Source organism: Sardina pilchardus, chromosome 7, assembly GCF_963854185.1.
Source record: "Sardina pilchardus chromosome 7, fSarPil1.1, whole genome shotgun sequence".
NCBI lineage: Eukaryota > Metazoa > Chordata > Actinopteri > Clupeiformes > Clupeidae > Sardina > Sardina pilchardus.
In genome coordinates, this window is record NC_085000.1 from 8,492,199 (window position 1) to 8,518,021 (window position 25,823).

The 25,823-nt window shown below is 43.7% G+C and overlaps 4 protein-coding genes across 5 annotated transcripts; 2 read left to right on the plus strand and 2 right to left on the minus strand.

Annotated features, from left to right (window-relative positions):
- Positions 1–55: 55 nt before the first annotated feature.
- si:dkey-109j17.5 (zinc finger BED domain-containing protein 4) lies at positions 56–3,155 on the plus strand. Its single transcript, XM_062542138.1, has 2 exons — positions 56–544; positions 969–3,155. Exons 1-2 carry the CDS (start codon positions 395–397, stop codon positions 2,763–2,765), a joined length of 1,947 nt encoding a protein of 648 aa, XP_062398122.1. The 5' UTR covers positions 56–394; the 3' UTR covers positions 2,766–3,155.
- Positions 3,156–6,296: 3,141 nt separating this feature from the next.
- Positions 6,297–9,906, plus strand: apobec2b (apolipoprotein B mRNA editing enzyme, catalytic polypeptide-like 2b). Of its 2 annotated transcripts, XM_062540604.1 has the most exons (4): positions 6,297–6,404; positions 6,621–6,939; positions 8,160–8,706; positions 9,081–9,906. In XM_062540604.1, exons 2-3 carry the CDS (start codon positions 6,623–6,625, stop codon positions 8,692–8,694), a joined length of 852 nt encoding a protein of 283 aa, XP_062396588.1. In that variant the 5' UTR covers positions 6,297–6,404; positions 6,621–6,622; the 3' UTR covers positions 8,695–8,706; positions 9,081–9,906. The 2 variants fall into 2 exon arrangements, with proteins under 2 accessions (XP_062396588.1, XP_062396587.1); XM_062540603.1 differs by lacking the exon at positions 6,297–6,404 and having other exon boundaries at positions 6,428–6,939.
- A 24-nt stretch (positions 9,907–9,930) lies between these two features.
- On the minus strand, positions 9,931–12,568 carry oard1 (O-acyl-ADP-ribose deacylase 1). The gene is made up of 6 exons (XM_062540605.1): positions 12,327–12,568; positions 12,011–12,117; positions 11,602–11,767; positions 11,104–11,162; positions 10,656–10,768; positions 9,931–10,456 (listed from the first exon to the last, which is right to left on the minus strand). The coding sequence occupies exons 2-6, from the start codon at positions 12,077–12,079 to the stop codon at positions 10,354–10,356; spliced, it is 510 nt and encodes a 169-aa protein (XP_062396589.1). The 5' UTR covers positions 12,080–12,117; positions 12,327–12,568; the 3' UTR covers positions 9,931–10,353.
- A 455-nt stretch (positions 12,569–13,023) lies between these two features.
- Positions 13,024–16,294, minus strand: guca1b (guanylate cyclase activator 1B). The gene is made up of 4 exons (XM_062542139.1): positions 15,732–16,294; positions 15,316–15,465; positions 14,859–14,973; positions 13,024–13,598 (listed from the first exon to the last, which is right to left on the minus strand). Exons 1-4 carry the CDS (start codon positions 15,930–15,932, stop codon positions 13,465–13,467), a joined length of 600 nt encoding a protein of 199 aa, XP_062398123.1. The 5' UTR covers positions 15,933–16,294; the 3' UTR covers positions 13,024–13,464.
- Between the last annotated feature and the right edge of the window lie 9,529 nt (positions 16,295–25,823).

The following is a 25,823-nucleotide window of genomic DNA, read 5'->3' on the forward strand; positions in this document are numbered from 1 at the left end:
TCTACTTCCTGGTCCCAATTGAGGCTGCAGTCAGCTAACGGCTAGAACCGTAGTAGTACCGACAGGAGGGATGGATGTTTGCGAATCTGACATTTTGGAATAACTAATCGCACATATGGAGACGTTTGCATTATTTCTTGATGCACATCTCATCCGAGTTACGGAATGTATTAATTCAGTCCCAGGTTTGGGTGATATCTAGGGCACTGTAACGCAAGACAACAAACCAGTTGTCATGTTTCTATTGTTGCATGAGTCTGCTAGCCATTATACGGCATTTTGATGTTGCTGTGTATCTCGACACGAAGGTTTTGATCAAGAGAGACAAGAACTAATTTGCATGATATTTCATGAAGTTGGTTTTACCTTTAATTGAAGGTGTAAAACTTCGTAGATGGCGTCAAATACAAGAGTGTCTATTCTCGATTACTTCAATATTGTATTTGAGGGAGAAAATGGGAAGATCGAGTCTAACTGCAAGGCGTGCGGCACAAGGATTCAAGCGAAGCGCACAGTTACATCCAACTTCGTTACACACCTAAAGGTAGGTTTGATGTTCAAGTTGACAATTTACCCTTTTTCTGATTGGCAGGTTTAGAAACCAATCGGATTTTATTGCATTAGACAGAATGCATTTGCACTGGCCATTGCGTAGAGGCGCTGCTGTTTTACAAATAAAAAAAAACATTTGACATGTTATTCTAAGAACAGCTTTATTGTTGCTTGTGCGTTGACAATTTGTGCCGTAAACACATCCATAGCCGTAGTAACCCGCCTTCACTTAGGCTAAATGAATACAATTTGGTGATAAAGTTCAAATTCATGTTTTGAATTCATCTAATTTGTTGAAGTTATTTCACTATTATATTTTTCTCTATTTGCATTTCATGTCACCTCAATTTGTCATTCAGTATTGCAAAAGACATGTGGCCGAGCAACTGAATCTCCTCTTTCCTTTCATTGCACAGCGTAAACACCAGGCCATGTATGATGAGTTTGTGAAGAAAAAAGATGTGAAAAGAGAAGCCTACTCCTCGGGGGCTATGCAGAACTTCACTGCCAACACAGGTGGGAGTTCTCGGGCCTCCTTTCAAAGCACAAGCACAATGGCTAAATTCGACCGCAGCGATCCTCGCCAAGCCCTCATATCTGAAGCCATAGCCAAGATGATCATCCGGGACCTGCAGGCGGTGCAGATTGTGGAGAACGAGGGCTTCCGGGAGCTTCTTCAGCTGCTGGAGCCGCGCTACACCCCCGAGCCAAGTCTCTACATCCAGCAGCAGCTCCTCCCAGCGTACGCTTATCAGGTGCAGCTGGCCACCAAGCAGGCCCTCACCGGGGCAGAGTCCTGCAGCGTGACCCTTGACCTCTGGAGAGGAGGCGCTGGAGCCGGCATGAGTGGCTACCTGGGAGTGACCTGTCACTTCATCACCACGGACTGGCAGATCAAGTCGGCGCTGCTGGCCTGTTTGCGCCTCACGGGCCACCATCTTCCCCAGCGAGTGCTTTCGGAGTTCGACGAGATCTCCCACGCGCACGGCGTCGCCGGGAAGGTGTTTAGGGTGGTCGCCGACCCCTCGCCCTGCGATACCAGGCCGCCGTTCCGACTCCCCGGGTTCAGCCTCCACTGTAACGGGGAGGAGGAGGAGGAAGAGGAAGACGACAGCAGTGATGAGGAGACCGGCGGCAGTGACGGCAAAGACACGGTCGTGGCAGGCGAGGAGACGGACAACTCCCTCGGTCAGTGCCTGGGCCGCTGTCGGATAGATTGCTTCGCCCGCTCGCTCGGGCTGTGCGTGCGGGAGGGGCTCCGGTCATCCACGCAGATCTCCATCGCCCTCACCAAAGCCGCCTGCTTTTACAACTACGTCATAGCCACCGTCGCCCCTGAGAAACTGGGCCAGGTGTTTGGCTCTGGGGCGACCCCAGCGGGCACTGCACAAGCCCCGGTCGGCCCTGCTGACCGACACTGGAACGTCCAGCTCAAGACGGTGAGGCGCATGCTGGAGTCGGTGGACTTCCTGGAGGACATCATCGACAGGCAGGACCTGGCCCTCAGCGCCCCTGAGAAGGCCCTCCTGCGGGAGCTGGTGGAGGTGCTGGAGCCCTTCGAGGAGGCCACCGACATGGTGCAGCTGGACAAGCACGTGTCCATCAGCCTGGCCCTGCCGTGCGTGCTGGGCCTGCGCAAGCACCTGTCGGAGACCACCGCGCGCCACTGCACGGGCGTCGTCGTGGGCCTGGCCCAAGCGCTCGACCGCAGGCTGGCCGGCATCCTGGAGGACCCGCTCTACGTGACGGCCACCACCCTGGACCCCCAGTTCAAGCTCTCCTGGAGCAGTGACGTCGACTGGCACAAGCAGGTGCTGCTGGAGGAGATGGCCAAGCACACCCAGGCGGCCGCAACCCCGGAGCCCGGCCCCGAGGCCCAGCCCTCCCCGTCCAAGCGCTGCAAGCTCTTCTCCTTCATCAAGCAGAGGCCCACCACGCAGGCCAAGAGCGTGGAGCAAGAGCTGGCCGCCTACCTGCACGAGGAGCCCACGGACGAAGAGCCCCTGCACTACTGGAAGCGCAAGTCCATCGACTTCCCCTTGCTGTCGCAAGTGGCCAAGAAGGTGTTCACCGTGCCTGCCACCACCACGTCCGTGGAGAGGATATTCAGCACCATCGGCAAGACCCTAAGGCCAGAGCGATGCAGGCTGCTACCAAAGAATTTGGAGACTCTTATTTATTTGAAGGCAAACTACAGGATACTTTGGACGTAAACTACGTAAATGCTCTGCAGAGACTTTTTGTCCTCAGTCTCTATTGTCTTTGAAAGCTTTACACAGCATTGGGGGACAAAGTGAATAATTTTATTTCAGTGGCGGGCATAATGCAAAAGTCCAAATGCAGATTGTGCCAGTGCAGTAACTGTAGGCCTATGTCTGATCCAAAGGAACACTAAATTGTCTTTTTGTTATGTATGTTTAATATATAAATTTATTTATATACAGTACTTATACCTATGCCAACTAATTAAAGTAGTTTAGAATGTATTGTTGTAGCTGTGAACTAGTTACTGACATTAAGCTTTGAGTTTATTACTAATTGCTTATATTTTTGTTGTTTCAGTGACTATCTTTAATATTGTGACATTGGAATTAATAAATAAGACTGCAGTAACAGCTGCAAGATTAGAATCTTCAATCAATTAATCTTCATTTCCCATCGCTGTGTCTTTTTGACTACAGGAAAGCTAGTTAATACCTCAGGAACAAGACTCAACATTATCTTAAAAACATTATCTTATCTTACTTGTTACACCTCATCACAGTGAGACATTGAGTCACATCAATGTCCTTTAAAATTGAGTGCCAAGTTGTTTTCCAGATACATCACACCAATTTAAAGGGTGCCATTTGCTCTGCAGGGAAGGGTTGCTTTGAAGCTGCTTCTGTGTTTGTCTCTCTAAGAGAGTGTGTGTGTGTGTGTGTGTGTATGTGTGTGTGTGTGTGTCTCAGCTCCTGCAGTAATTGGAATCGAGAGGTGTGCTACTTGGAAGGAGTGGACTGGCCCTTTTTAATATATATATCTGCACAGTTTCGTATTCGTATGCAGGCTATTGTGTGCGTCCAGTGCAGTCCGGTCTGTCCACAGCAGGACTGCCGCGGTGCTGGGTAATTGGAAATAATTACATCTTGGTGCTCAGAGGAATTGGAAGGAGCTGATCTCACACAACACAAAAGGCCTTTTCAGTGGACAGGACTGTAGAGGGAACACTGAAGTGCTGTGTAAGGCCTATAGCAGATGCGGAAATTGAATTGGCGAGTGAATGTGCAGCAGGGACGCATTGTAAAAACGCCAGGCCCATCAAAACGGGTCCGTCAGAGAAAATGACGGGAGACCAGCAGGCGGAATGCAATTGTTTTTTATCAATCACTCACCACCTGGGATCCAAGGCTCTTCCTTAGCAATCACGCTTGCACACCCTCTTCACAGAAAACACATAAAATTATATCTTTTTATTTATTTATTTGTTCCCCCCTCTCCCCTCGCATTGGCTCTGATTGTGCACAAAGAGTTTGTCGGTGGCTGGCTTTGCTTGAGAGTCACGTCTGTTCGATGTGCTAGGCTGTGCTGCTAGGAAAGAGGATGAGTGTGGGAGTGGGTTTCAGCTTAGCTGAGCAATCAGTCTACGAATACAGTCTGGTGCAAATTGTATATCCAAAAGAGTATTAGTGCAGACTAGATGTAATGAATATTGGCCCCTCTGTATTTGTGTGTGTGTGTGTGTGTGCGTGTGTGTTTTGTGGTTATATGTGGGCGCGTGGAAGAGAGGGCACCTCAATTTCAATTTCCTCTTTTCTCTGCCAAGTAATTCATTTCAGAGGCAATTACCAGCATGGCTGCAGTGAGCACAGATGGGCTGGTTCCTCCTAACTGAAATGGATGAGCTGTCAGCACAATGCTGGGGGCTGGGAGAGAGAGAGAGAGAGAGAGAGAGAGAGAGAGAGAGAGAGAGAGAGAGAGAGAGAGAGAGAGAATGCCTCGCTTAGAAATCTTTGTCCCTCAACCTGTGAAAATGCTTAAACAAAAAGCACATGCTTAGTCTCCCACACATAGTTATGAGTCTAAGTGATGTTATGTTATCCCTATCCCTATCCATTCACCACAATTGCAAGACAAGTAGCAAAAAACCGAATGAATGTCTATGAACTGGAAGTCAAAATTATCAAGATATTTAAGGACAATCAGGGGAATAAACAGCCTGGCTAGCACCAGACCAAGCTCAATCTATCAAGATTGAGCATTCGTCTGGGGAATCTGCTCTGTATTTTCTTCTGCACACAAGATGTGATCAATGTGCATAATTCAAATGACTCTATTTTGGATAGTCCTTCAACCAATCAGACCAACGATCCGGGTGCACCAGGTGGACTAGCCAGTTTGTGATTGGTCCCCGCAGATTTGTAACGGAAGTAGTACAGGAAAATGTGGAGGTCTCCAACCTGAGCTGCAGGAAAATCAAATTGCCATTTCATTTTAAGAGGTACATTTTTCTTTTACAGTACCTTCTCATTCCCTTATCTATTCATTGTCAGTCATGCTGTCCTGATCTTAGTCCTCAAGTCTGTGTGGTTTGTGATTGATAGCATAATCTTCCATCAAAGACATAGTTTATGATTTATTATGCCCAATGAAAATGTTAAATATCATTGTTTAGTTAGGAGCAAGAGGTCACTTAACAGTCAATCCAGACATGTCTGTCAAAGATCCTTCATTACTCCGCTTTAACCCTCTCTGATGTCTGTCTTCAACATCGGATGTTATATTCCATGTACTTGAGCTTCAGTCTTCATACGACAGGCCCAACTGACTCACTGCAGTGTTGAACTTTGTAAAAGGTGTCCTGCTTTACCCTAGAGGACAGTTCCAAGGGGCTATCAGAGGGGGCAGTCCTGCTTCAGTGATACTGGGACACGGATGACACAGATTCCACTCTCATGATCTTCATTCCCAGATCCAGTGAGTGATTGACTGACACGGTTAATACTCCCGCATACTCAAGGAGAAACAGTAAAACGTATTAATAAACTCATCTCTAATATGGGCGGCCCTGTCTCCACAACAAGTAAACAACCTTTGAAGTGCTCTGATGAATGCGGATTTTCCCCTATTATATCAGTGTCGGTAGAGGGACTTGCGTGCCATAGTGACCCGGTCAGCTATCAGGATGTTATTCCTTCTCAGCCTCGCTGGTGGCCCTTCGAGGCGCGTGGAAAACGAAAGGAGAGTGAGGGGCAGTGAGAGTCCGTCTGCTCTTCTGTCAAGGGTTCAGAGAGCCGTGACCTTTACGTGGCCTTGGTGGTGCGAAGAGCCGGAGGAGGGGCTCCCATGTTGATCTGAGCTATTAACAAATTCAAAAGAGCCTGACCCTCTCTGCTGCTCATTGCGCTGCGCTCGCTGCCAGAGTGCCGAGTTATTAATAAACGCTCCTGTTGTTGGTACGCTGACAGGCCCCCAAAAAGACAGATCCACAAAGCCAGCAGACATACCTGGCGCAGGGCGTACGTGTGCGAGCTGTACTTGTGCGCCGAGATAAGCGGCCGACTCTCTAGGAGGTGGGAATAAGAAGAAATAATAACGTGTTTAGTGGGAAATAATAATGTGTTGAAGGACAGGAGGGCTCTGTAAGGCCTGTTTTTACGGCATGACAGCATCAATCCTGAGAGATGGGTGTAGCAACTGACCCCCTACCCACACTGGCACCTACCCCCCCATTGACTGCATTATCCTTGGGCCTTTTTATAGCTTGGAAACAGGAGAGGACAGCTGCCTTTGGATTCCCCCTCTCATCTGATAGAACAGGGTCAGACTCGCTCGCCAACGCTCGTTCACACACTCCTGGCTGTCTCGCTCAGGTAGACTCTCTCACTCGCTCACACAGCTATCACAGCTACCACGCAAACTAACTATCAAAACGCTGGCAGACACACGACACAACATCACTTGAGCACTTTAACACACACACACACACACATTAACACATACAGTACATACAAATTCTCCACCTCACCTTCCTCTAGCTGGACACACACACACAGCCACACCCTCACCACCTTGTTTGTCTGTTGCAGCTATGGCAGACAAAAAGGGTCTCAACAGACTGACAGTGAGGAGGAAAGAGAACAGCAAAGCTGACAAAGAGAAGGAGAAGGAGAAAGAAAAAGAAAAGGAGAAGAAAGAAGACAAGACCAAGAAGCCAGGAAAACCAGAGAAGCCTCCGGAGAAACCCAAGAAGGAGGAGAAGCCGACGAAAGAGGAGGAGAAGCCGGCGAAAGAGGAGGAGAAGCCGACAGAAAATGGGGAGAGCAAAGAAGGGGCAGAAGCCATGGAGGAGGATGGAGAGTTTAAGATGGAGCCCATTGAGCTTCCGCCATTTGAGATCATCATCGGGTGAGTGACAACCTCTCCCTGGCATTTAGGTCAGACTTAACAATAGTACGCTGTAGATGTTTCTCCTCCATCACCATCTCCCCCGTCACACACTTACTTGGTTATTTGTATTTCTCAACAAACTCTTTGTATTTCACTTTCTGTCTCTCTCTCTCTTTCTCTCTCTCTGTCTCACTCTCTCTCACTTTTACTTTACCTTCCGCTTTTTTAGACTCGCAGATTTGCTACCATGCCAACATTAAAATGTCTGTGTTTTGTACAAGACCACTAGTTGTATTTGGAAATATGTTTCTCTCAATTTGGAATATACTCTCTCTTCTCCATTTCTCTTCACCCTCTCTTGTTCTTTGTCTCCCTCCCCCTGTCCCTGTCTCACACACTCACACAGATTAGCTGCCATGCCAACATACTAATATTACAGTGCTGAGTTCAAGCCCTGAAGGCTCAGGGAGAAAAAATGCTGCGAATGCTGAACATCTGTTTCAGGCTCCCTGCGTAGAGATTTTGCTGAATACATATGGGAATAAATGGTTCAGCACCTGCTTCCATCAAACAATGCTTTTGCAGTGGCAGAATGTGCTAGATTTGCCAGAAATGAATGAGAATTGCACAGTGATATAATGTTACTGCGGCAACATTGACCATAAAGAGAATGGATGTCACTATTCAGAATTTCTGTAAATGTCAACATTGCTGTAGTCTTTGTCCTTGTCGAACTGGCGTATTTGGTGGAAGGATGTCTGTCTAGCAAAGGTTCAAGTCATGGACGTGAGCCTAGGACAACACTGACTATAGGCACTCAGAACTTCCCCCTCCCAGTCCCTCATCTCCCAGATATCCATTACTAACTGAGAATAAATTGTTTGCAATCAGATGCAAAGGGAATCTGATGTTGTAGGCTGAAACCAGGAACCTGAACCAATTCCTGAAATTGACTGCAGATGACAACAGGGTATCCTGCAGGGTTTGTCATAAAGCCATTGATATAATTGGAACTATTCATAGCGGTTCTTCTGGCTTTGGTTTATCATTATGCTGTGTATTGCAATTAAACATAATCTCAAGGATTGCCAAGAACTATGAAGCCTAAGTGATTTCACTATTTATAGTCATTGCCTTTGTTGTATCACAGCATCATGTTGTGCATTGCCATGGGCTATAATTTGAGAGATTGCTTTGAGATATTCAAGTAATCCTGTTCTAATTTGTTTTTTGTTCAGAGAACGTATGAGCCCCTTCTACTACAAGTTCCAGTTCAGGAATGTTGAGTACTCATCCGGCCGGAACAAGACGTTCCTGTGCTACCTGGTGGACATCCAGGACAAATCCAAGTCCATCGATGGCATGCGAGGCTACCTGGAGGACGAACACGCAGGTTTCCATGCCGAGGACGCCTTTTTCCAGAAGGTGTTGCCCCAGTACGATGCCACGAAGGGCTACGTGATCACCTGGTACATGTCGTCCAGCCCCTGCGCCGCTTGTTCCACCAAGATCGCGGATGTTCTCCGCGCCCGCACATCGCTCCGCCTCACCATATTCTGCTCCCGTATATTCCTATGGGAAGAGCCGGAGGTAATGGAGGGGCTGAAGGCTCTGGCCAGCGCCGGGTGCAAGCTGCGTATGATGAGGCCGTTGGACTTCACCTACACCTGGGACACATTTGTGGAGAACGAGGACCAGACCTTTACTCCCTGGGAGGACTGTCAGGAGAACTATGACTATTACGACGAGAAGCTCACCAACATCTTGCAATAACTGCTGACCATAGTAAGAGTCTGTCACTTCACCTGTAATGTACTGGGGAAGGCCTGTCTTTGCCTTCCTCTTTCCATTACCCTATACACAGACCTGAAATCCATGTCTCAACAGTGAAAGATTGGTTTGAAGCCACCATTCAGGCTTACCCAGTTTCAGACCTGAATGGAAACTAGTTACTTCTCAGTTTTGATGTAATGCATGATGACAAATGCTACATTCAAACTGTGCAGACATGTTCAGTTGCTTATAATAGACCCTAGAGGTCTTTCATGTATTTGTCTCAACATATAGCTGAAGTATTATTAAGAAAATATGTGTAAACGGAAAAGATTAATGTACCCTTGGCAGCCATGTGTAGAGCTAAATCTCCTTTTCTGTCACAGGTTTTCTCTAAACATCTCATCTCCAAGTTATCAATGAAGTTCACTACCTGTTTCTTGCCAGAGGAGTCAACCATCTTCAACCAGCTATATAACCTATGATGAATCCCAAGTGATGAACATAGACCTCTAATTAGAATTTGCATAGGATTCTGGAACTGTCCATGTCTAGTTTCCATCAGAGCCATATATAGATACATCTGATGTATCTATATGGCTCTGGTTTCCATTATTCAGGTCACAATCTCAGTGATGTCACGGTTAAATTAGTCACACTCACAGCACTTACTAGAAAGCCCTTGGATCATAAAACTAAAGAAACAAACTCTCATAAAACAAACCCTAACATTTTAAAAGTTTTAGTTGCATTTAGATACATATATTTTCGTTGTTTTTTTTCATATTGTCTGATTAAAGTAAAAAAAAAAAAAAAAAAAGAAATTACATTTCTTACCCAAAAAATATATTTTGAATGTAGGATGAAGTATGTGCTCTTTCTGTACTATATTTATATAAAATTTGAACGTCTGCTTGAAGTGAGCTCATCTCATCTTTCTGGCCACAATAGCCTCGGGATAGCATAATGCATATTGATACTGAATTGTAACCATGTCAAAAGACAGATCAATGGACACTGCCCTTTCTAAACAATCCACCTTGTTTAACCAAATTCACTGTTAATGTCAACCTTACAGTAAGTTAAAAACTTAAAGTTGACTGATATTTAACACTTTTTCAATGTGACACGGACTCACAACAGCAATCTAGCATGGCTACAGTCCATCACACTATTACTATCACAATAATGCAAGTGCATTACAAACTTATACAATGTTCTGTTGTAAAAACACTAACTCAGACTTAAAGGTTGGTATCTGTTTTTAATATAAACAACTTTACAATATGACGGTTTACTTTAGGTGATCTTTTGACTCCAATAACAGTCTGTTCCCAAATGCAACAGAAGTTGAATTATATTCAGACATAAAGTAAGTAATGTTTCAAAAATACTCCAAACACTGAGGAACTGACCTCAGAAGAGTCAGTATCATTGTGGAATGGAAAAAAGTTGTTATGAGTCATGCCTTGATTTATGGACCCTTCAACACAGGCATGCCCTTATGAATACAGCAAGATTATTGCCTAACGAAAGGTCACAAATAAACACATCTTTGAGGTAGTGCAGCCAGTAATAAAAATGCAAGGTAAGGAGCCCAACACCAAGAAGAGGAGCCTCTTGACCACACAGGAGCATGGTCCCTGTAGCATGTATTTCTCAAAGAGTATATACTGTGATACACATATCTGCATCATGGAAGATCTCCTCAATCATCACTACCACCTTGTCCCATTTCAGCCCATCCAAACCACATCCAATCCTTGAGGGGAAAAAATATGGAAATAACAAACATGATCAATCTTGTCGGTAAGGAATGATGTAACAAAAAAAAAGTATGATAATGCCAGCAGGACCATCTTCCTTTCCCCCAGCACCACTGATCAATTACTATTAATGCACAATGTGTATATTAATTATGACATTACTATGTTAAATACACAACATTCGGAGACATATACCTTGGCATAGATACTCTTGTAACTCCATTTGCCAAACAGTGAGCTTTCATGGCAAGCAGACTCTTTCTCAGGCTGTCATAGGTGGGCTTGTGGTTGTACTTTTTCTTAGTAATCTGGGAACAGGGAAGCTCAGGAATAAACATGCAGAGCACACATCACGTTTACGTACATCAACTGGTAGAGCTAGGCACACCAATGGGATACGTTTGAAACCATGGGGCCCAAGCATTCAGTAAAAACAGGATAGCCTACCTGTACCCCCTGTCCTATTCACTTTCAGGGTAAACATGTCACCCAAATCAATATCTAAATGTGAAATTATTGAATGCATGTGTATAAGAGGTTGCCAGAACTGCCAGAATCCACTTCAGAATGATGGTCAACAATCATATGAGCCTGGCCACACAATTTAAAACACTCATTCATGATCAACATCAAAATCCCTTACCAGATAGTACACATATCGCTGAGATCTCTTCAGCACAGCACACTCTCCTGTCAGTTTCTCTGTGAGGGTGAAAGAGACGTGAATCTACTGACCATCTACACTCACACAATTAACTGAATGAAGCCCAGGGGAAAATGTCTTGTTTTGGAAATGTATTTTCTTTGTCTCACAAGAGATAAATAAGCTCAGATTGAGATTTCACCAGTTTAACACCCCCTGAGGAGAAATAAGGAGCAATAAAAATAGATTGAGAAGAAAAAGAGAAGATTTTAAATTAGACTTGAGCTGAGACAAGAGGGCTATTTCTCAGGAGATCAACGTAAAAAATATGAGTAAAATGTCCAGAATCATATTGGTTCTAATTTGAGCTCAGTTAAGACTAGGAGAAAGACACATATCGACTTTTCCTATGGTGTGTTATGGAGTGTAAGCCTCTTGATCATACATTGACATGGTGGCCTCGTCATAATCACAAAACTGCTAAGATAGGCTACTCACTCTGGGCTTTAAGGTCATCCACCCCTCCAAACTTCTTCTTGAAGAGGACGGCGATGCCAGCTCCCATGCGGCAGTCCTCACTGATGCAGTGGGCAAGGGACTCGTCCGCGGGACAGGAGAACAGATCTCCCTTCACGTGCTGGAGCTTCCATTTCCACACACACGTCTGGCCAAATGAAGGGGAAGAAGACAATTCGCATTACATGTTTGAGCTCACCCAAGCATCTCCAGTTTTTATCTGTATTTTCTGATAAATGAACAGATAGTTCATTTCAAACGGTTACATTGTGGCGGTTACATTTGCCAAAATTGCCATCAGTGACGTCTGCCTGCAGGTCAGCATCTACACTTAGGACATTCCCATCCAGATTTAGGTAACAGTTACAGAAGTGGGCAAAAATGCTTGCACCTGTTCACTCGGACTTGCGCTTGATGCCTCATCGCTGGGGCAAGGTTGTTCAACTGATCCCGTCGACATTACAGCGTCAGAAAAAGAAGTCCAATAAACCTAACACACTGTTAACGTGAAATGTTGTAAAAAGGTTATTTGATCTGCAATGACAAATGAAATTAATCTCAGATGTGCTAAGCCAGCACATTGCTGAATAGGCAATAGCCTACGATATTTAATTGTGTTTACATGTGTCCGATAATGAACCATGGTTTCATAAAATCCCGCGGCAATTGATTCAGTAGCCTAATTTTCGAAAAGTTTGCTAACTTACAGAAAGTTAGGCCTACATCTTCGTCAGCTGGGCTACCGGAAAACTCAGTCTTGATTTGATCACTGACTAATTGGACTGACGAATATTATACACTGTTCTGATGATGCACTCTGACACAAGGTCCTGCCCAGCGTAAAAAGTCTGAAATTACGCCTCAGTCTAAAATAAATATATTTCAGTCGAACCTCAAGCCTATATTTCGTCCATAGTAGAGATCACAACCTCTCAAACCAGTAGCCTACATTCACTTGCTCTGTGCTTTCCATCTATCTATCTATCTATAATTTCTATCGCCATCTACCGAATTGGAGCGCGCCTGCATGGTTTCATCCTAGCCTTACAATAAAATCAGCGTCACTTGTAGAACATATCAATTGTGTTCATCGAATTGGAAATGTAGCCTATAGGTATAGTGATGACTGTTTCTGTCTAGATTACATTTACAATGAATCATACATTGTCATTTTACAATGAAATAAATAAATTACCGAGAAGAACAAGGGCTTCTTCAGCCCTCTGCTGGTTAATTGTAAGATTACACACTTTTCAGTTCAACGTGTTTATTTCCACCATCACAGTTCAAAAACATACATAAACAAGGCATACACAAATGCAGGTATTGACACAAATACGTTTTTCTTATTGTTTTTCTTTTATTTTTCATGATAACTAAATAGAGAAAGGAACTATTTGGCATATGCACTAATATGCAAGGTTGAAAAGTGTATATCACTCCATTATTGCTAAGTGAAGCAATGAACCTAAAAGAAGGGACAGGCACCAAACAGAATTCGGTTGCCTGGGAAGATATTCACACAACATGCAACCGACAGAAGCCGTAATAACAACAGACACAAAATGAAAGTGATAGATGTGTCCAGAAGAGTTCATCTCCTATGAGTGTTCAGGATTACATGAAGGATTACATGATTCATTAAAAGAGTCCTCGAGGTTGTCCTTTCATCATAGGGCTCCATGGTTGGGCTTTAGCTTTGATATTGGATGGCGATAGATGGCGAAGACAAGGGTCCGCACTAGTGGAAGGGGTTATGGGACAGTCCTGAGGTTCCTGTTTCCACTCGTGTGCGCTTGGGACTCTCATGTCCATTCAGGGACCACAGTGGGTGTCGGAATCCTATTATGGATTCAGGCTTCCCGAGCTGGCACGTCTAGCACTGAGCCACTCCCCTGGGTTGACATCCATTTGCAGCATTTTCATGACCCACTTGTCTCGCCTGGCGCCGTCCACAAACTCGTCCAGCGAGAGCTCCCCTGTGTGCAGCAGAGAGAAGTTTTAAAACCCTTTACCCGTCCAAAGATCCCTTTTTTCCCCACAAAGAACAGCACTCATCAGAAGGAACATCACATCTGGGACCTGTAACAGCTGTTTCACAGGCCTCTCTTGACGTCTGCAAACACCTCCTAACGCCCTTTACCCCGTCTAGCCTATTCACATGTCCCGATGATAACATCCTCACAGACAAAAACATAGGTGAAAGCAGTGTGCGAGTTATACCACGGTCTCCGGGGGAGCCGGGGGGCGGGGGTTTTTTTTTGGGGGGGGGGGGGGGGCAAAGTTTGCATGCCGATCCTGCAACAGCATAGGCATAGGCCTATTATAAAGAGAAAATTCGTTGCACACGGGTGCGATAGGTCTAACAGCTATATAGCCATATTTAGACGAAACACCCTGATGGATCACGTCAACAGATTTCCCGAATGGGCTACGCAAACTTCAGTGAACTTGATAGTAAATAATCCACGGACCACCAATAATGTCTTCTGACTGTATAATTGAATCAACTTACTTGTAGGCTACGACATGTGTCGGAAGGTGTCGCACGTCTTCCCCTCGTTCGTGAGTGGGCGTTTCGTTTGAATTGTCAGTTAGCAGTTCATAAAGCAGTTCGTTTAAACTTGTCTCAAGTGTTTCTCACAAATGGACCACCATTTTAGGCATGTATTTAACAGCATACGAAAATATTAATAGCCTACACAAACTATGCAAGCCATTTTGAAATCTTGTTTTATTTAAACTACTCAATGCAATTTCAAATCCTCACCAGAAACACCAACAGTCAATGTATTTCTCCAAATCCAAGTTTCGTTTATTTTATGGACTACTAGCTGGTCGTGGAAGAGTTCGTTAAAACACGAATTTGTCTTGTATACGGAACCAAGTTTCACAGGCACTGATGTAGGCTAGGCCTACTACAACGAACTAGTGTGAACGAGCTTGTGTGAGTGGGTAGTGCGGGCAGCGTCCCCACGTTTCAAGCGCGAAAGCAGGCACTTTTTTCATGAATCATGAACTCAAAATACAATTTTATTTATCTGATTTTACACCTTTGAGGGAAAACCATGGTCAAAATATAATTTATTTGGCAATCATTAATATTTTAGAGCTCCCCCAAAATTTCACAAACCATGTTTCCAGGGGAGCTCAGGTGGCCACTAGGGGAGCCATGGCTCCCCCTGCTCCCCCCTAACTCGCACCCTGGGTGAAAGCACTTAGCACATAATGGTGCTCACCATCTCCGTTCTCGTCCACCAGTTCGAATATCCGGTCCACAACCTGGTCTGGGGTGAGTAGGTTGCACTCCTCATCCAGCTCACCATGGCACGCTTTCTTCATGCGGTAGATGGCCTAAAACATGAAGAAGTGAAACATTACAGGATCTAACCTTCAACCACTGACAATGAAAGACACCGTGGCAGTCATAAAGGGCAGCCATTGTAATTGGCTCCCCACCAATCCCTTCCATAACATGTCAATTAATTAATAGAATTCTGACTTTGTTTCAACAAAGGTCAAGCATGTATTGTTAATCAAAATTGATACGAATGACCTTTTAGCTGTTTTGGATTGCAGCATAGATAATGCAAGGTAGAAGTATGTAAATGAGAAGTTGTTTTGTTTATCTCCACAAGGCCCATTGCAATCAGCAGACAGTGTATCACTGATATGATTACCAACTCCACAATTTACCTCCACGATCTCCTTCATCTCTTCCCTGTCGATGCAGCCACTGCCGTCCTTGTCGTACATTTTAAATGTCCATTTTAACTTGTGCTCCAGTTTGCCCCTTAGCACCAAGTTCAAGGCTGCCACATATTCCAGAAAATCAATGGTATTATCCTGGTAATAAAAGAATATAGTCTTAGTACCTCCTCTACTAGCTTTGTATCTACTTTCCCATCAAATAACAATGGATACATAACTGACTGGACATTGACATTCTTTAATACACATTGTAGCCTAGTGCATTCAGTTAAACTCATAGACATTGGTCTTGTCTAGAACTTCACACAGGGATCTATAATTAATATCTGATAGTATAAACACACCCAAGTACTTTGTGGACATTTTCATGAAACAAATAGACTTTAGTTGAGATGACTTACCCCATTTTTATCAAAAGCTCGGAACATGTTTTCTATATAGTCTGCGGCAGCCTGGTTTTCTGTCACCCCAAAGAAGCTCTTGAACTCGTGCATGAAGAGCGTTCCGCTGGGGCATTCCACAGTAAACTTCTTGTACCACTCCTGCAGCTCGGCCACATCGATCTCTTTGTCCTCCCACTCCTCACTCAGTCGCTGACCCATTGCGCTCCCGGGGCTTGTATTTCCACTTGAAACTTTTACCTCTCAATAGAGACCAGTCACTCTCATTATCGAGAGCAACTTTTTTGTAGTGACCTTGGGTTCAAGTTCCACTGTGCCTTCCCAGAGACGCAATACCATCACAGATGTAATCCTCCTCACACTGTTGTCCTATTCGCCGTGAAATAAACAAAAAATATCCCAAAATGTGTGTGGATATTGTTCAAAAAGCTTACTCATCATCAAGGCCACAGCCAACTGAGTTACAGTAACTGTGATCTGATTAGCCCTTGCCTTACTGTCCAGACAACACAAGGACTTCTGTGTATCACATGATCGTAAGGATTATATGGAATGTCAACTTGTCAAAGACAATTAGCCTGAGTGAAATTGTTCTCATGCACTGTGGACATCGCCTCTGTCCTACACCAACCACATGCCACATGACCAGGGTAAAATACTGTGGGCCAGCATGATGATGCATCTACAGGATTGTGCAAGTGTCTAAACGACTTTTTTTAAATTAAGCGTTCTAATTTTGTTCAGTAGAACTTTTTGGTTATAGGGTAATAAGTCCCTGTAATTTCCAGTAAGGAGAAACCTATATTATCCATTTATTTCCATATTATTTCCATAATTAGAAATTACATTTGTGCAATGCTTTGACAGACTACATCTAACCACTGGTATATTCATTTGCTTTCCATAATTGCGAAAGCTTAATAATCTAGTCATGACATTGCCATTTTTTCAGACCAGAGTCATGTCAGAACACAATTACCCAGTGACCTGAATTGGCCTGCGTGATAATGGCTGCAAACCCATAACCCATACCCAGGCCACCACATTAGAGGTCTGCTCTTGTTTGCCTAAACCGGTGAAGGGAAGACATGACCTAATCTCTTTGAGCCACAAATGTCTGGCTATTTATAATTAGATACTAATAATTAAAAAAACGGGGCCCTCAAATAAACGGATCCACACCTCTTATTAAAAGCTCGACACCTGAACCATGAAGGGCTTTACAGTCCCCATGGGAATGTGGCAGTGATGGGTGCATCAGTTCAATAACATGAGCTACAACTGAGTTATAGGCAAAGTAAAGACTATTGAAGAGGATTCCACGATTCTGTTTTTTTTACTTTGTAAATATTTATCTTTTTTTTATTATTGATACACTTTGATAATTTGCTCATGCTATACAATGTACATGTGTTAAAGGATATTAGCCAGAGCAGCACATTTGTCCCATATGTATTCCCCTTTGCCCTTCTGGACAGATGGCTAAATGTAGAAAGACAGAACCTCAGCAACTTTCTGTCATGTTGCTCATTTGTCAGGCATGCTAGGAGTATCAATATTTTACACAACGAGTGTGCAGACATTCAAACTAGCAAACAAACAAACAAACAAGCAAACATAAGCTATATGGGAGAGTGTAACTTGCCAGCCAGAGGCACATCCTGGTGTGCTGAAAGTACCCTTCATAGAGATAAGCTCCCTTAGCCCCAGAAATATCAAGGCCATCTGAAGAAGAGTTAAGTAATGCACTTACTGGATTAGTTACCACATCTATATCAGATATGAGCCATGCCATTTCACTGCTCCATATGTACAGCTCAAATTCATATGGTGAATGTATTCATTGGTGTATGACGTTTAGGTCAATACTACCCATAGAGAGGCTCATTCTGAGATAAAAATCGGTTGGCATCAATGTGATTAGCTGCCGTGATATCATCTTCACTTCTCATTATCAAATGTTTCTGCATGAAATTAATTAAATCCCTCACAGCAGATTAAACAGGGGGATATTAGAAATTCAGTCTCGCTGTGAAGGAGACTTGCCTCAAAACTGATATTTTGGAGTGGAGTGATTTCTCTAAACACCTTAAAACTGTGCTAATCAGAAGTCCTATCCATCAGACGCTGAAATGTTTAAATAATAGATTTCAAAACATTGTAATTGTGATACCCTTGACATCTGCTACAGCTCAGTTGCAATTATTTTCAGCCTCTTGTCTAGAACTGTGGTAATCAAGTCAGACTGATGAATTAATAATCCATTCTGTTTTCCACAGCGCATCCCTGATGAACATGTCTCACTTTGTGTGGCACTGTCACACTGATTATTTGCTGACTTTAATGAACCATTCAGCTGGGTATTTGTGAAACAAGAACAGATGCTAAAAAGATAAATATAAGTACAGCTAACAAAACACACTTCATTTTCACTCATTTTCTCAAAGTCAAAGCTGATCTAAGGCAGGGAGTGTTATGTCTATAGACAGTAGCTGTGTACTGTATATGAGCTAAGCTGATGTCAATGATGTTGCAGTACTTTGAAGTGCCCATAGATGTCAGTGTTATACAGATTAAACATTCCAACATTTTTTCGTTATTGGCTGCAGCAATTCGGCTATTCCAAAGAGCATAGCACATAACTGCAAAGGCTTTGTTGAATACAAAAGCTGTGTGCACCGCTGTTCAGAAGAATCCCCCACAAAACTCGCTTGTCGCATTGACCACCCTTCCCAGAGAGGAAACGATCCCCTTCAGTGGTGCTATTTTGTGAAGGAGATGCATGATCAAGTTTGTCAGAAGGTACAGGAGAGGAGGTGCTGCACTCAGCAGAGTTGCATCAGGTATCAGACACTTCCCCCTTTTTCTTAGTCCATCAGACCTCTTGCATTGACCAGAGCCCCAGGTGGCCGAGCGGTACAATCGATCATGACAAACTCTCAGCGGCAGGCCATCCATTCACTCACTTCTGAGCATCTCTGAAAAGGCCAGAGACAGCATTCGAGGCAGACAATGGAAAGCATACAATCCATAGTACTGTACAGGACATTAATCAAGGAAAGGGGATAATGCTGATCTAGGAGTGAGAGAAGGGAAGAGAGCGAGGAGGGCAGTGATAGACAGATGGGGGAGGAGGTTAGGAAGGGGAAATAATGGGCTTGTTTTTAATAATCTCAATTATGTTACACAGTATGAATACAATTATCACTAATATTAAATTAGGAGGCAACCGCCAGTCATCGTTACACAAAGTTTGGAGCTGGACAAACACAAAACATTGAGAGAGAGAGAGAGAGAGAGAGAGAGAGAGAGAGAGAGAGAGAGAGAGAGAGAGAGAAAGAGAGAGGGATAACTTTCATCAGCTTAATTGGCTGGCCTTTTAACTTTTTTCGATGACAGGACTGTGAAAGCTCTGAAATGCCAGGCCCAAGCCCAGAAGGACCAGAGAGACAGAGCGGCAGAATAAAGACCGACCCATTAACTCTCCCTAATATTTAGAGAGAGTGTGTTTTCCACCGTCTGAAGAGCTGTGCCGATTAAATTGGCAGATGAGTTTCAGCAGTTAGCTGCACAGCATGACAGAGGCCTATTAAAGCATGGGGGTGAACACATAATGATCACTGTGATCTTTCATGTAGCCCGAGCTGCCAGGAGGGGGACAGTGGATTTGTTTTTGCCCGGTGGTGGTCTCGGTAGACATTTCCCTCAAAAATTAAATGTGCCTGCAAACCTCTTTGAAGCGAAAGGGGAGACTCCCAAGTGTGTTTGTTTTCAGGGGATAACTAACTAGCTGACTGGAATTACAGATGTCTGGGACTAAAATGAGCCTCTCTGCCTCTGAGCTTCCCCCCCCCCCTTTTTGTCAATTGGCACGGTGATGCTCAGAATGTGACACACACCAAACGTGACCTTCATGAAAACACCTTTTCATGCAGATTACATAGCCTGGATGGATGGGTATGTTTAAATTGATATAGGCCGATTACACAGGCTTACTGGACCATGCAGTAATGAATCACAGGCATAACACCAAGCCTGAAACCATTTTTCTTTCACCCTTGAGGCAATGTGAAGCAACCTCCTATATCTGAGTTTATTTCTGTTCTGTTCTTTCTTTTTTTTGCTGTGTCTATTTCATCCATTATAAATGAAGATGGTGACATTTCCCTGTGAGTCATCGGGACACTTTTTGCTGGGAGTTGGCCAGAAACGTTCACACTTGCTGCCGCCTGGCCTCAAATATGGGGGGAGAGAGAGCAAGAGAGAGAGAGAGAGAAGGCAAGAAAACAGAGGTGCAACGACAACACGTCAAGTCAAGAGAGATCAAGACAGCAGGTTTTGAAATGTTTTATTGAAGAAGTCATAGAAGAGGCACTACCTAACATATATAGGCACTGAACTACTGCACCAGAGTCACCCACTGTCACATATCCATGTGAACCCGCTTCTCTAGAGCAATGCTGCCTCTTCACACAAAGCAAAGGAGTCAACGTCCATCAGTGTGTGTCCTTCAGGTGACCTGCAGAATACCCCTGCACTGACTGGACCCAAGGCAGGAAGCATCCTCAGTCGCAGGGTCACCTGTCTATTGTGTGTTGTCTTATATCCCACATATGTCTTTCAAACATATACTGTAGCATATGGCATCTTTGATGCCAAAAAAAACAAATATGTGTATGTGTTGTTGATATCAAATACTGGTGTCAGTGGGGTAGTTAAATTCATCATGTTGACAAAAAATACTGTATCTATGAGATTCAACAGGCTGGTTGAAAATCTGAATGTTCTAAATTATTATCTCTGAGGTGGCCTGGGGGCCTGTTTACTGCATGTTATTTGACAGGGTTAGTTTGAAGGTCAGTCATCCATGGCCATAGAGGTGCCCATTGAACAAGTTCATTTTTAAGAAAAGAAAGTAAAAGATGACTTCGCTAGCACATTTGAATTAAAATTATTCCAAGCGTCGAGACTCTTAAACCCCCACAATGCTGCTGTTGATGTTTTGCCAGTGGGCACGAAAAAACATGTTGTGCTCACTGTTACCTACAGCTGTTATCTTTACCCCACCCACCCCCCCCCCCTTAATCCTGCAGTGGGTCAAAGCATAATGCAACATGACACTATTATTTCCCTAAGGCTGAGTGTGGCATACAGTGTGTCTCTCTTTATCTCAATCAAAGAGACTTTGTGGTACAACTAGATTTACAAACAGCATTTTTTCTCCCCTCTAATGTGAAAGCAGAAAAATATCTCTCATTTAACTGGTGTTGTTTCTTCCTTAACTTCACAATAATTAAATCTCACATTACACATAATTGGTGTTGCATGAGTGTACCATCGTCTTCACACACAATCTGTGGTTACACACCGATCACAATGTCACACACCACTGCATTACAGAGAAAATAAACAACAGGCCTGCTCTCCTCTGTCCATGGCAACAATAGGAGGCCTCGACACCATGACAACCTGGGTCATCTCACGGATGGACAAGAACCAACAGACAAAGTCCACAGAACACAAAGTACTGAGAGAGAGCGAGAGAACTGCAGCAACATAAACGACTACTGTGTACGTTACAATAGGAAACACAATTCTGGGCTTTAAAGAGGTACTTTTAGAGAACAAAATACAAAAGTAAATAAATAAACAAACAAATAAGGAGAATTTCACTGACTGTGACACAAGAACTACTGCACTCATAATCACAGTGACTGCTCCTATTTTACGTAAAGTCTACTCATAATTAAGGGCATATAAAGTAATTATGTTCTAAGCAGAACATGGATAAGCATCTGGATATACATCCATATCAATGAGATGCATCCGAGATGTTTGCCTAAGGAAAACAAACAGCCAATGTAGCTTGGAATCTTTTGACCACCATCCACCCACAGAAGGTGATTTGTACACAGGTGAGAGATGGAGAGAGATATGGGGTGACATTTTCTGAGGTTCTCTATTTTTTTATGTCAATATTGTAAATAAGTACTCAGCAAACCTCTGTGACATGATGATTTGCTTTCTATATTTTTCTGTTACTATGGTAGTCTGCACAAACCTTAGCGGCACCAGGATTAAAGGCCACTGCAAAGGCGAGCAGCCCTGACAACTTACTACTAAAAGCTTCAAGACTCGTCGGAGTGTTTGGAATTACAGGTTAGCGCTCCCATCAAAGGAGCCGCTGAGAGGAGCGGACACCGGAGCCAAATCAACCTGCCGCTTCACACTCGTGACTCATGCGCCATGTTGCCATGACAAAATAAATATTAAAAAAAACACAAGTTAAAAATGGAGGTATATTTATTTCAGCACACATTTCTTTTTCTCCTTCTTTCTATCTTTCTCTCTCTATCCCTTTCTCTCTCTATCCAACCTGCTCAACACCAGCCCCCTGTATGCTGCATTGAGACATGCCTGGTGGGTGTAGCCAGCCGTCAGGCTGAGTCGGAGCGTTAGACAACCTGAGCGTCACACACAGAGCCAAGCCAGAGGAGCTCTCAACAGGGGGGAGGCTACAGAGGAGCAGTATACAGCCATACTCACAGCTGGGCTGACAAAAATACATCTCCTTATATATAGGGACTGATTCTTTGAGATTGTGTGTGTGTGTGTGTGTGTGTGTGTGTGTGTGTGTGTGTGTGTGTGTGGTACAGACAGCTCCATACTGAAACACACAGATGAGCACACATACAAGGGAACCACTGGCATATCAAAAATAATCTGTGTAGCACTATATAGGCCTATATGTCATTTTCGTTACTGCCTCCCAATTGAAATGCCAGCCATGGATGCCCCCCCCCCTCCCCCTCCAGATATGTGCCAATATTTTCTTCAGAAAGCAGCCAACTAGGTTTCCTGTCATGTGAAGCACATCATTAAAATGTTAATATGTAAATACTGTAAATCAGTCTTGCTTTGCCTGTCTGGGCTTTGTAAGCACGGCTTATATCCACGCACTGGCAAGTGTCATATTGGCCAACTGACAACCGCAAGTGTTTTATTGGACAAATATGTTAAACATGAATGACAAAGGGAACACACACAGAGACATGAACATACACATGAGTAGGGATGGGAATCGAAAACCGGTTCTCGTTCAGAACCGGTTCCCCATGTTTAGATTCCTTGGAATCGCTTGGCAGTTTTGCAAACGATTCCCTTATCGATTCCAATGGGCACGAAGGACGTTGCCACGCAGGTTGCGTAGCTTACGCAACACACGCAACGTCCGTGGCGTCGTCGAGTTCAGCGCAGCCGACTGCCATGGATGCAGCACAAATGGGTTTACACCCGAAAGGATGACAACAGGGCAAGTACAAAGCAAAGTGGATGTTTCTTCAACAGGAGGAAATACTACCAATGTGCAGAAACATTTCCGTAGGCTACAGTGAGTTCTATGACTTTGTAAGTAGGCTACACCGAACCAAAAGAAGAAATCAATCAGTGGTTGCGCAATGACATGTAGCCTATCGATGCATGACAAACACACAAAACTTCATAAGGCTAATGCAGAAAAGTATACACCAGCGTTCAATGCCCATTGCCCAATCAGTCTCAAATGCTAGTTAGTTTAAATAAGTTAGGTTATTAAGTTAGGCTACATTTGACGTTAGAGCACAAATGCAGTCCAAAACTGAAAGCACTCGGAGGGCGCAAACCTCCGCCAGCACCTCTGCAAAAGGGTTTAGCAGTAGCTAAACTTCATAATGATTATGATAAATGATATAGCCTAATAATGATAATAGCCTAATAAGTAATAGGCTAAAGGCTTACATTTAAAGAATCAAAGAAAGAAAGCTGAATAGCCGCCTTAGAAACAGGCAAATTGAGCGGACTGGTGCGATAGACATAAGTCCTCCTCTCTTGGTCTCTTTGTGGAGGCTAGGCCTATGTGCAAGGGCAATCAAGAAGCAACAGAACAAGAAAAAATGTATTGTTTCTATCATGTGTCTTTATCTATTTGATGGAATGAGTAGGCTTTAGGCTAAGCCCGTGAACGCAAAGCAGATAAAACTTGCGGTCTTTATGCAACGTGTGTTGGCAGCCAAAATAATATTGCAAACGTTGCTTACAATGCTTAAATTATGACCCGAAATATATTTAACTGAAATAAATAAGAGCTCTTCTTAATATTTTATATTGTTGATTAGTTGGTTTGATATTGTTGTCAATTAAAAGTCGTTGTACACCATGGGTTTCCAACACACTCGCTTGCCGCCCCGTTCTGAGGCTGAAGCATGAGACGACATTTAAACACAATTGGAGGCATTCCAGCCAACATATTTAATTAAAAGTAGGCTAAATCATGCATAGGCTACCTAAATACTCAATATAGGCTACTTGGCTAATGCCTACTGAATAAGGTTTCCAGAAGCCTACAGCACCCACATTCAATGAATGAATGAAAGCGGCGCTGTGTCTCGTAATAAACAGCAGGTGGAAATACCGACACTGTTTCAACTACATGAAACGCAATCGTGATGCATCAAATACCCCCGAGCTTTCAGTGGTCATCAGTCACAACATTTAGCAATATAAGCAAACTGTCCAAAATTAATTAAATCCCAAACCAAATTGAAAATCTTTCGATTTTGATAGCCTACCGGTAGGCCTACACGTCTCACAATGAAACACGCAGACGGCCTGTCTCCAGTGCACGTCTGCCCCAAATAAAGTCCTCTGCTTTGTGCAGCCTAAGCAAATAAAATAATCTAGCCATAATTTGAGGATATATGGTATAGTTTAGCATAGACCTTTGAAACTATAGAGGTTTGGTTTAGCATAGTACCTACTTTTAAACAAACACCTTTTTTCTGTTTCACCGTTCATGTTAGTGCCATTTGCCTAGTTGTAGCACCTGCTATTTAACAGTTAACATTAAATGAACGCAACCATCTCATGCATTTAATTTAGAAGATGACTGTGACAAGGGGCGGACTGGCTCAGAGGCTGGCAGTACATGTCTTAAGCCTACCTTACACTGACAAGATTTGGGAAAAATTCTTGAAAGATTGTAGTCTTTTAACTAATGCCCCTCATTCAGACTTTACTCAAAAGACTACAGTCTTTCAAGAATCTTTCCCAAATCTTGTCAGTGTAAGGTAGGCTTTAGTAGCCTATACCTCTAGCCTCTCTTTTCACTTCTGAACTGAACTAAAGTTGATGCTACTTGATCGATTTGTTATTTTCTCCAAATGAGAGAATCGATAAGAGAATCGATAAAGAACCGAATCGTTTCGCAGAATCGAAAATGGAATCGGAATCGGAAAAATCTTATCAATTCCCATCCCTACACATGAGCACACGCACACATGGATACACGTGCACACACCCACCCACCCGCCCGCCCACACGCACACACACACTCACACTGCACTCATAGCCCGTGTTTACCTTATAAATCCCTTCTGAGATAGAATCATAATTCAATTACCGGTAACAGTAGATACTGATAGTGCAAGAAAGTCTATGGATACTGCTGTATGGCGTGGTATAATCTTCAAGTCGTATATGGGGTGATATGGTTTTCAAGTTTGTGAATATGAGCAAAGACAGATAAGATTCACATAATAATGCTGCTCATCATGAATAGGCTTTTATCTCTATTAATTCAACCTCAGGGTAAAGAACTGCTCAAGCCAAGCGAATAAAGCTCAAGCTTCCTGTAGACAAATATTGATCTCCTCTCATCCATCTCATTTTGAACTTTCCGTTGAGACCCTGCTTAAGACCTAACCTATCCACCCACATGTAAATTCACACACACACACACACACACACACACACACACACACACACACACACACACACACACACAAACAAGCAGAGAGAGAGGGAGGGAGAGAGAGAGAGAGAGAGAGAGACCGTTACATCAGTGTCTGACATGAAAACTCCTTCCATCAGCTTGTTAAATTGGCGGTTTATGTAACTCGGAGGTAACCTCAGCAGTGAGCTGTGTGTGTGGGTGTGTGTGTCTGCCTGTGTCTGTGTGGGTGGGTGCGCCCTTTGTAAATGATAACACACTCTTCGCAATTATTTCTGTGGTTCGTGAAGCCCTGCAACTCCCTTCTCTCCTCAACTAAGTGGCCC

What these genes read in the sequence shown, in the direction of transcription:
- guca1b (XM_062542139.1), bottom strand. Translation starts at nt 15,932, where the DNA reads ATGGGTCAGCGACTGAGTGAGGAGTGGGAGGACAAAGAGATCGATGTG. An exon ending in GAGCTTTTGATAAAAATGGG is followed by an intron (nt 15,466 to 15,731) that starts GTAAGTCATCTC and finishes TTTTATTACCAG; the next exon opens with GATAATACCATTGATTTTCT. An exon ending in GGTGGACGAGAACGGAGATG is followed by an intron (nt 13,599 to 14,858) that starts GTGAGCACCATT and finishes TGCTGCACACAG; the next exon opens with GGGAGCTCTCGCTGGACGAG.
- oard1 (XM_062540605.1), bottom strand. Translation starts at nt 12,079, where the DNA reads ATGTCGACGGGATCAGTTGAACAACCTTGCCCCAGCGATGAGGCATCA. An exon ending in GCGCAAGTCCGAGTGAACAG is followed by an intron (nt 11,768 to 12,010) that starts GTGCAAGCATTT and finishes TCATTTGGCCAG; the next exon opens with ACGTGTGTGTGGAAATGGAA. An exon ending in AGCGATATGTGTACTATCTG is followed by an intron (nt 10,769 to 11,103) that starts GTAAGGGATTTT and finishes CCCTGTTCCCAG; the next exon opens with ATTACTAAGAAAAAGTACAA.
- si:dkey-109j17.5 (XM_062542138.1), top strand. Translation starts at nt 395, where the DNA reads ATGGCGTCAAATACAAGAGTGTCTATTCTCGATTACTTCAATATTGTA. An exon ending in ACTTCGTTACACACCTAAAG is followed by an intron (nt 545 to 968) that starts GTAGGTTTGATG and finishes TTCATTGCACAG; the next exon opens with CGTAAACACCAGGCCATGTA.
- apobec2b (XM_062540604.1), top strand. Translation starts at nt 6,623, where the DNA reads ATGGCAGACAAAAAGGGTCTCAACAGACTGACAGTGAGGAGGAAAGAG. An exon ending in CCATTTGAGATCATCATCGG is followed by an intron (nt 6,940 to 8,159) that starts GTGAGTGACAAC and finishes TTTTTTGTTCAG; the next exon opens with AGAACGTATGAGCCCCTTCT.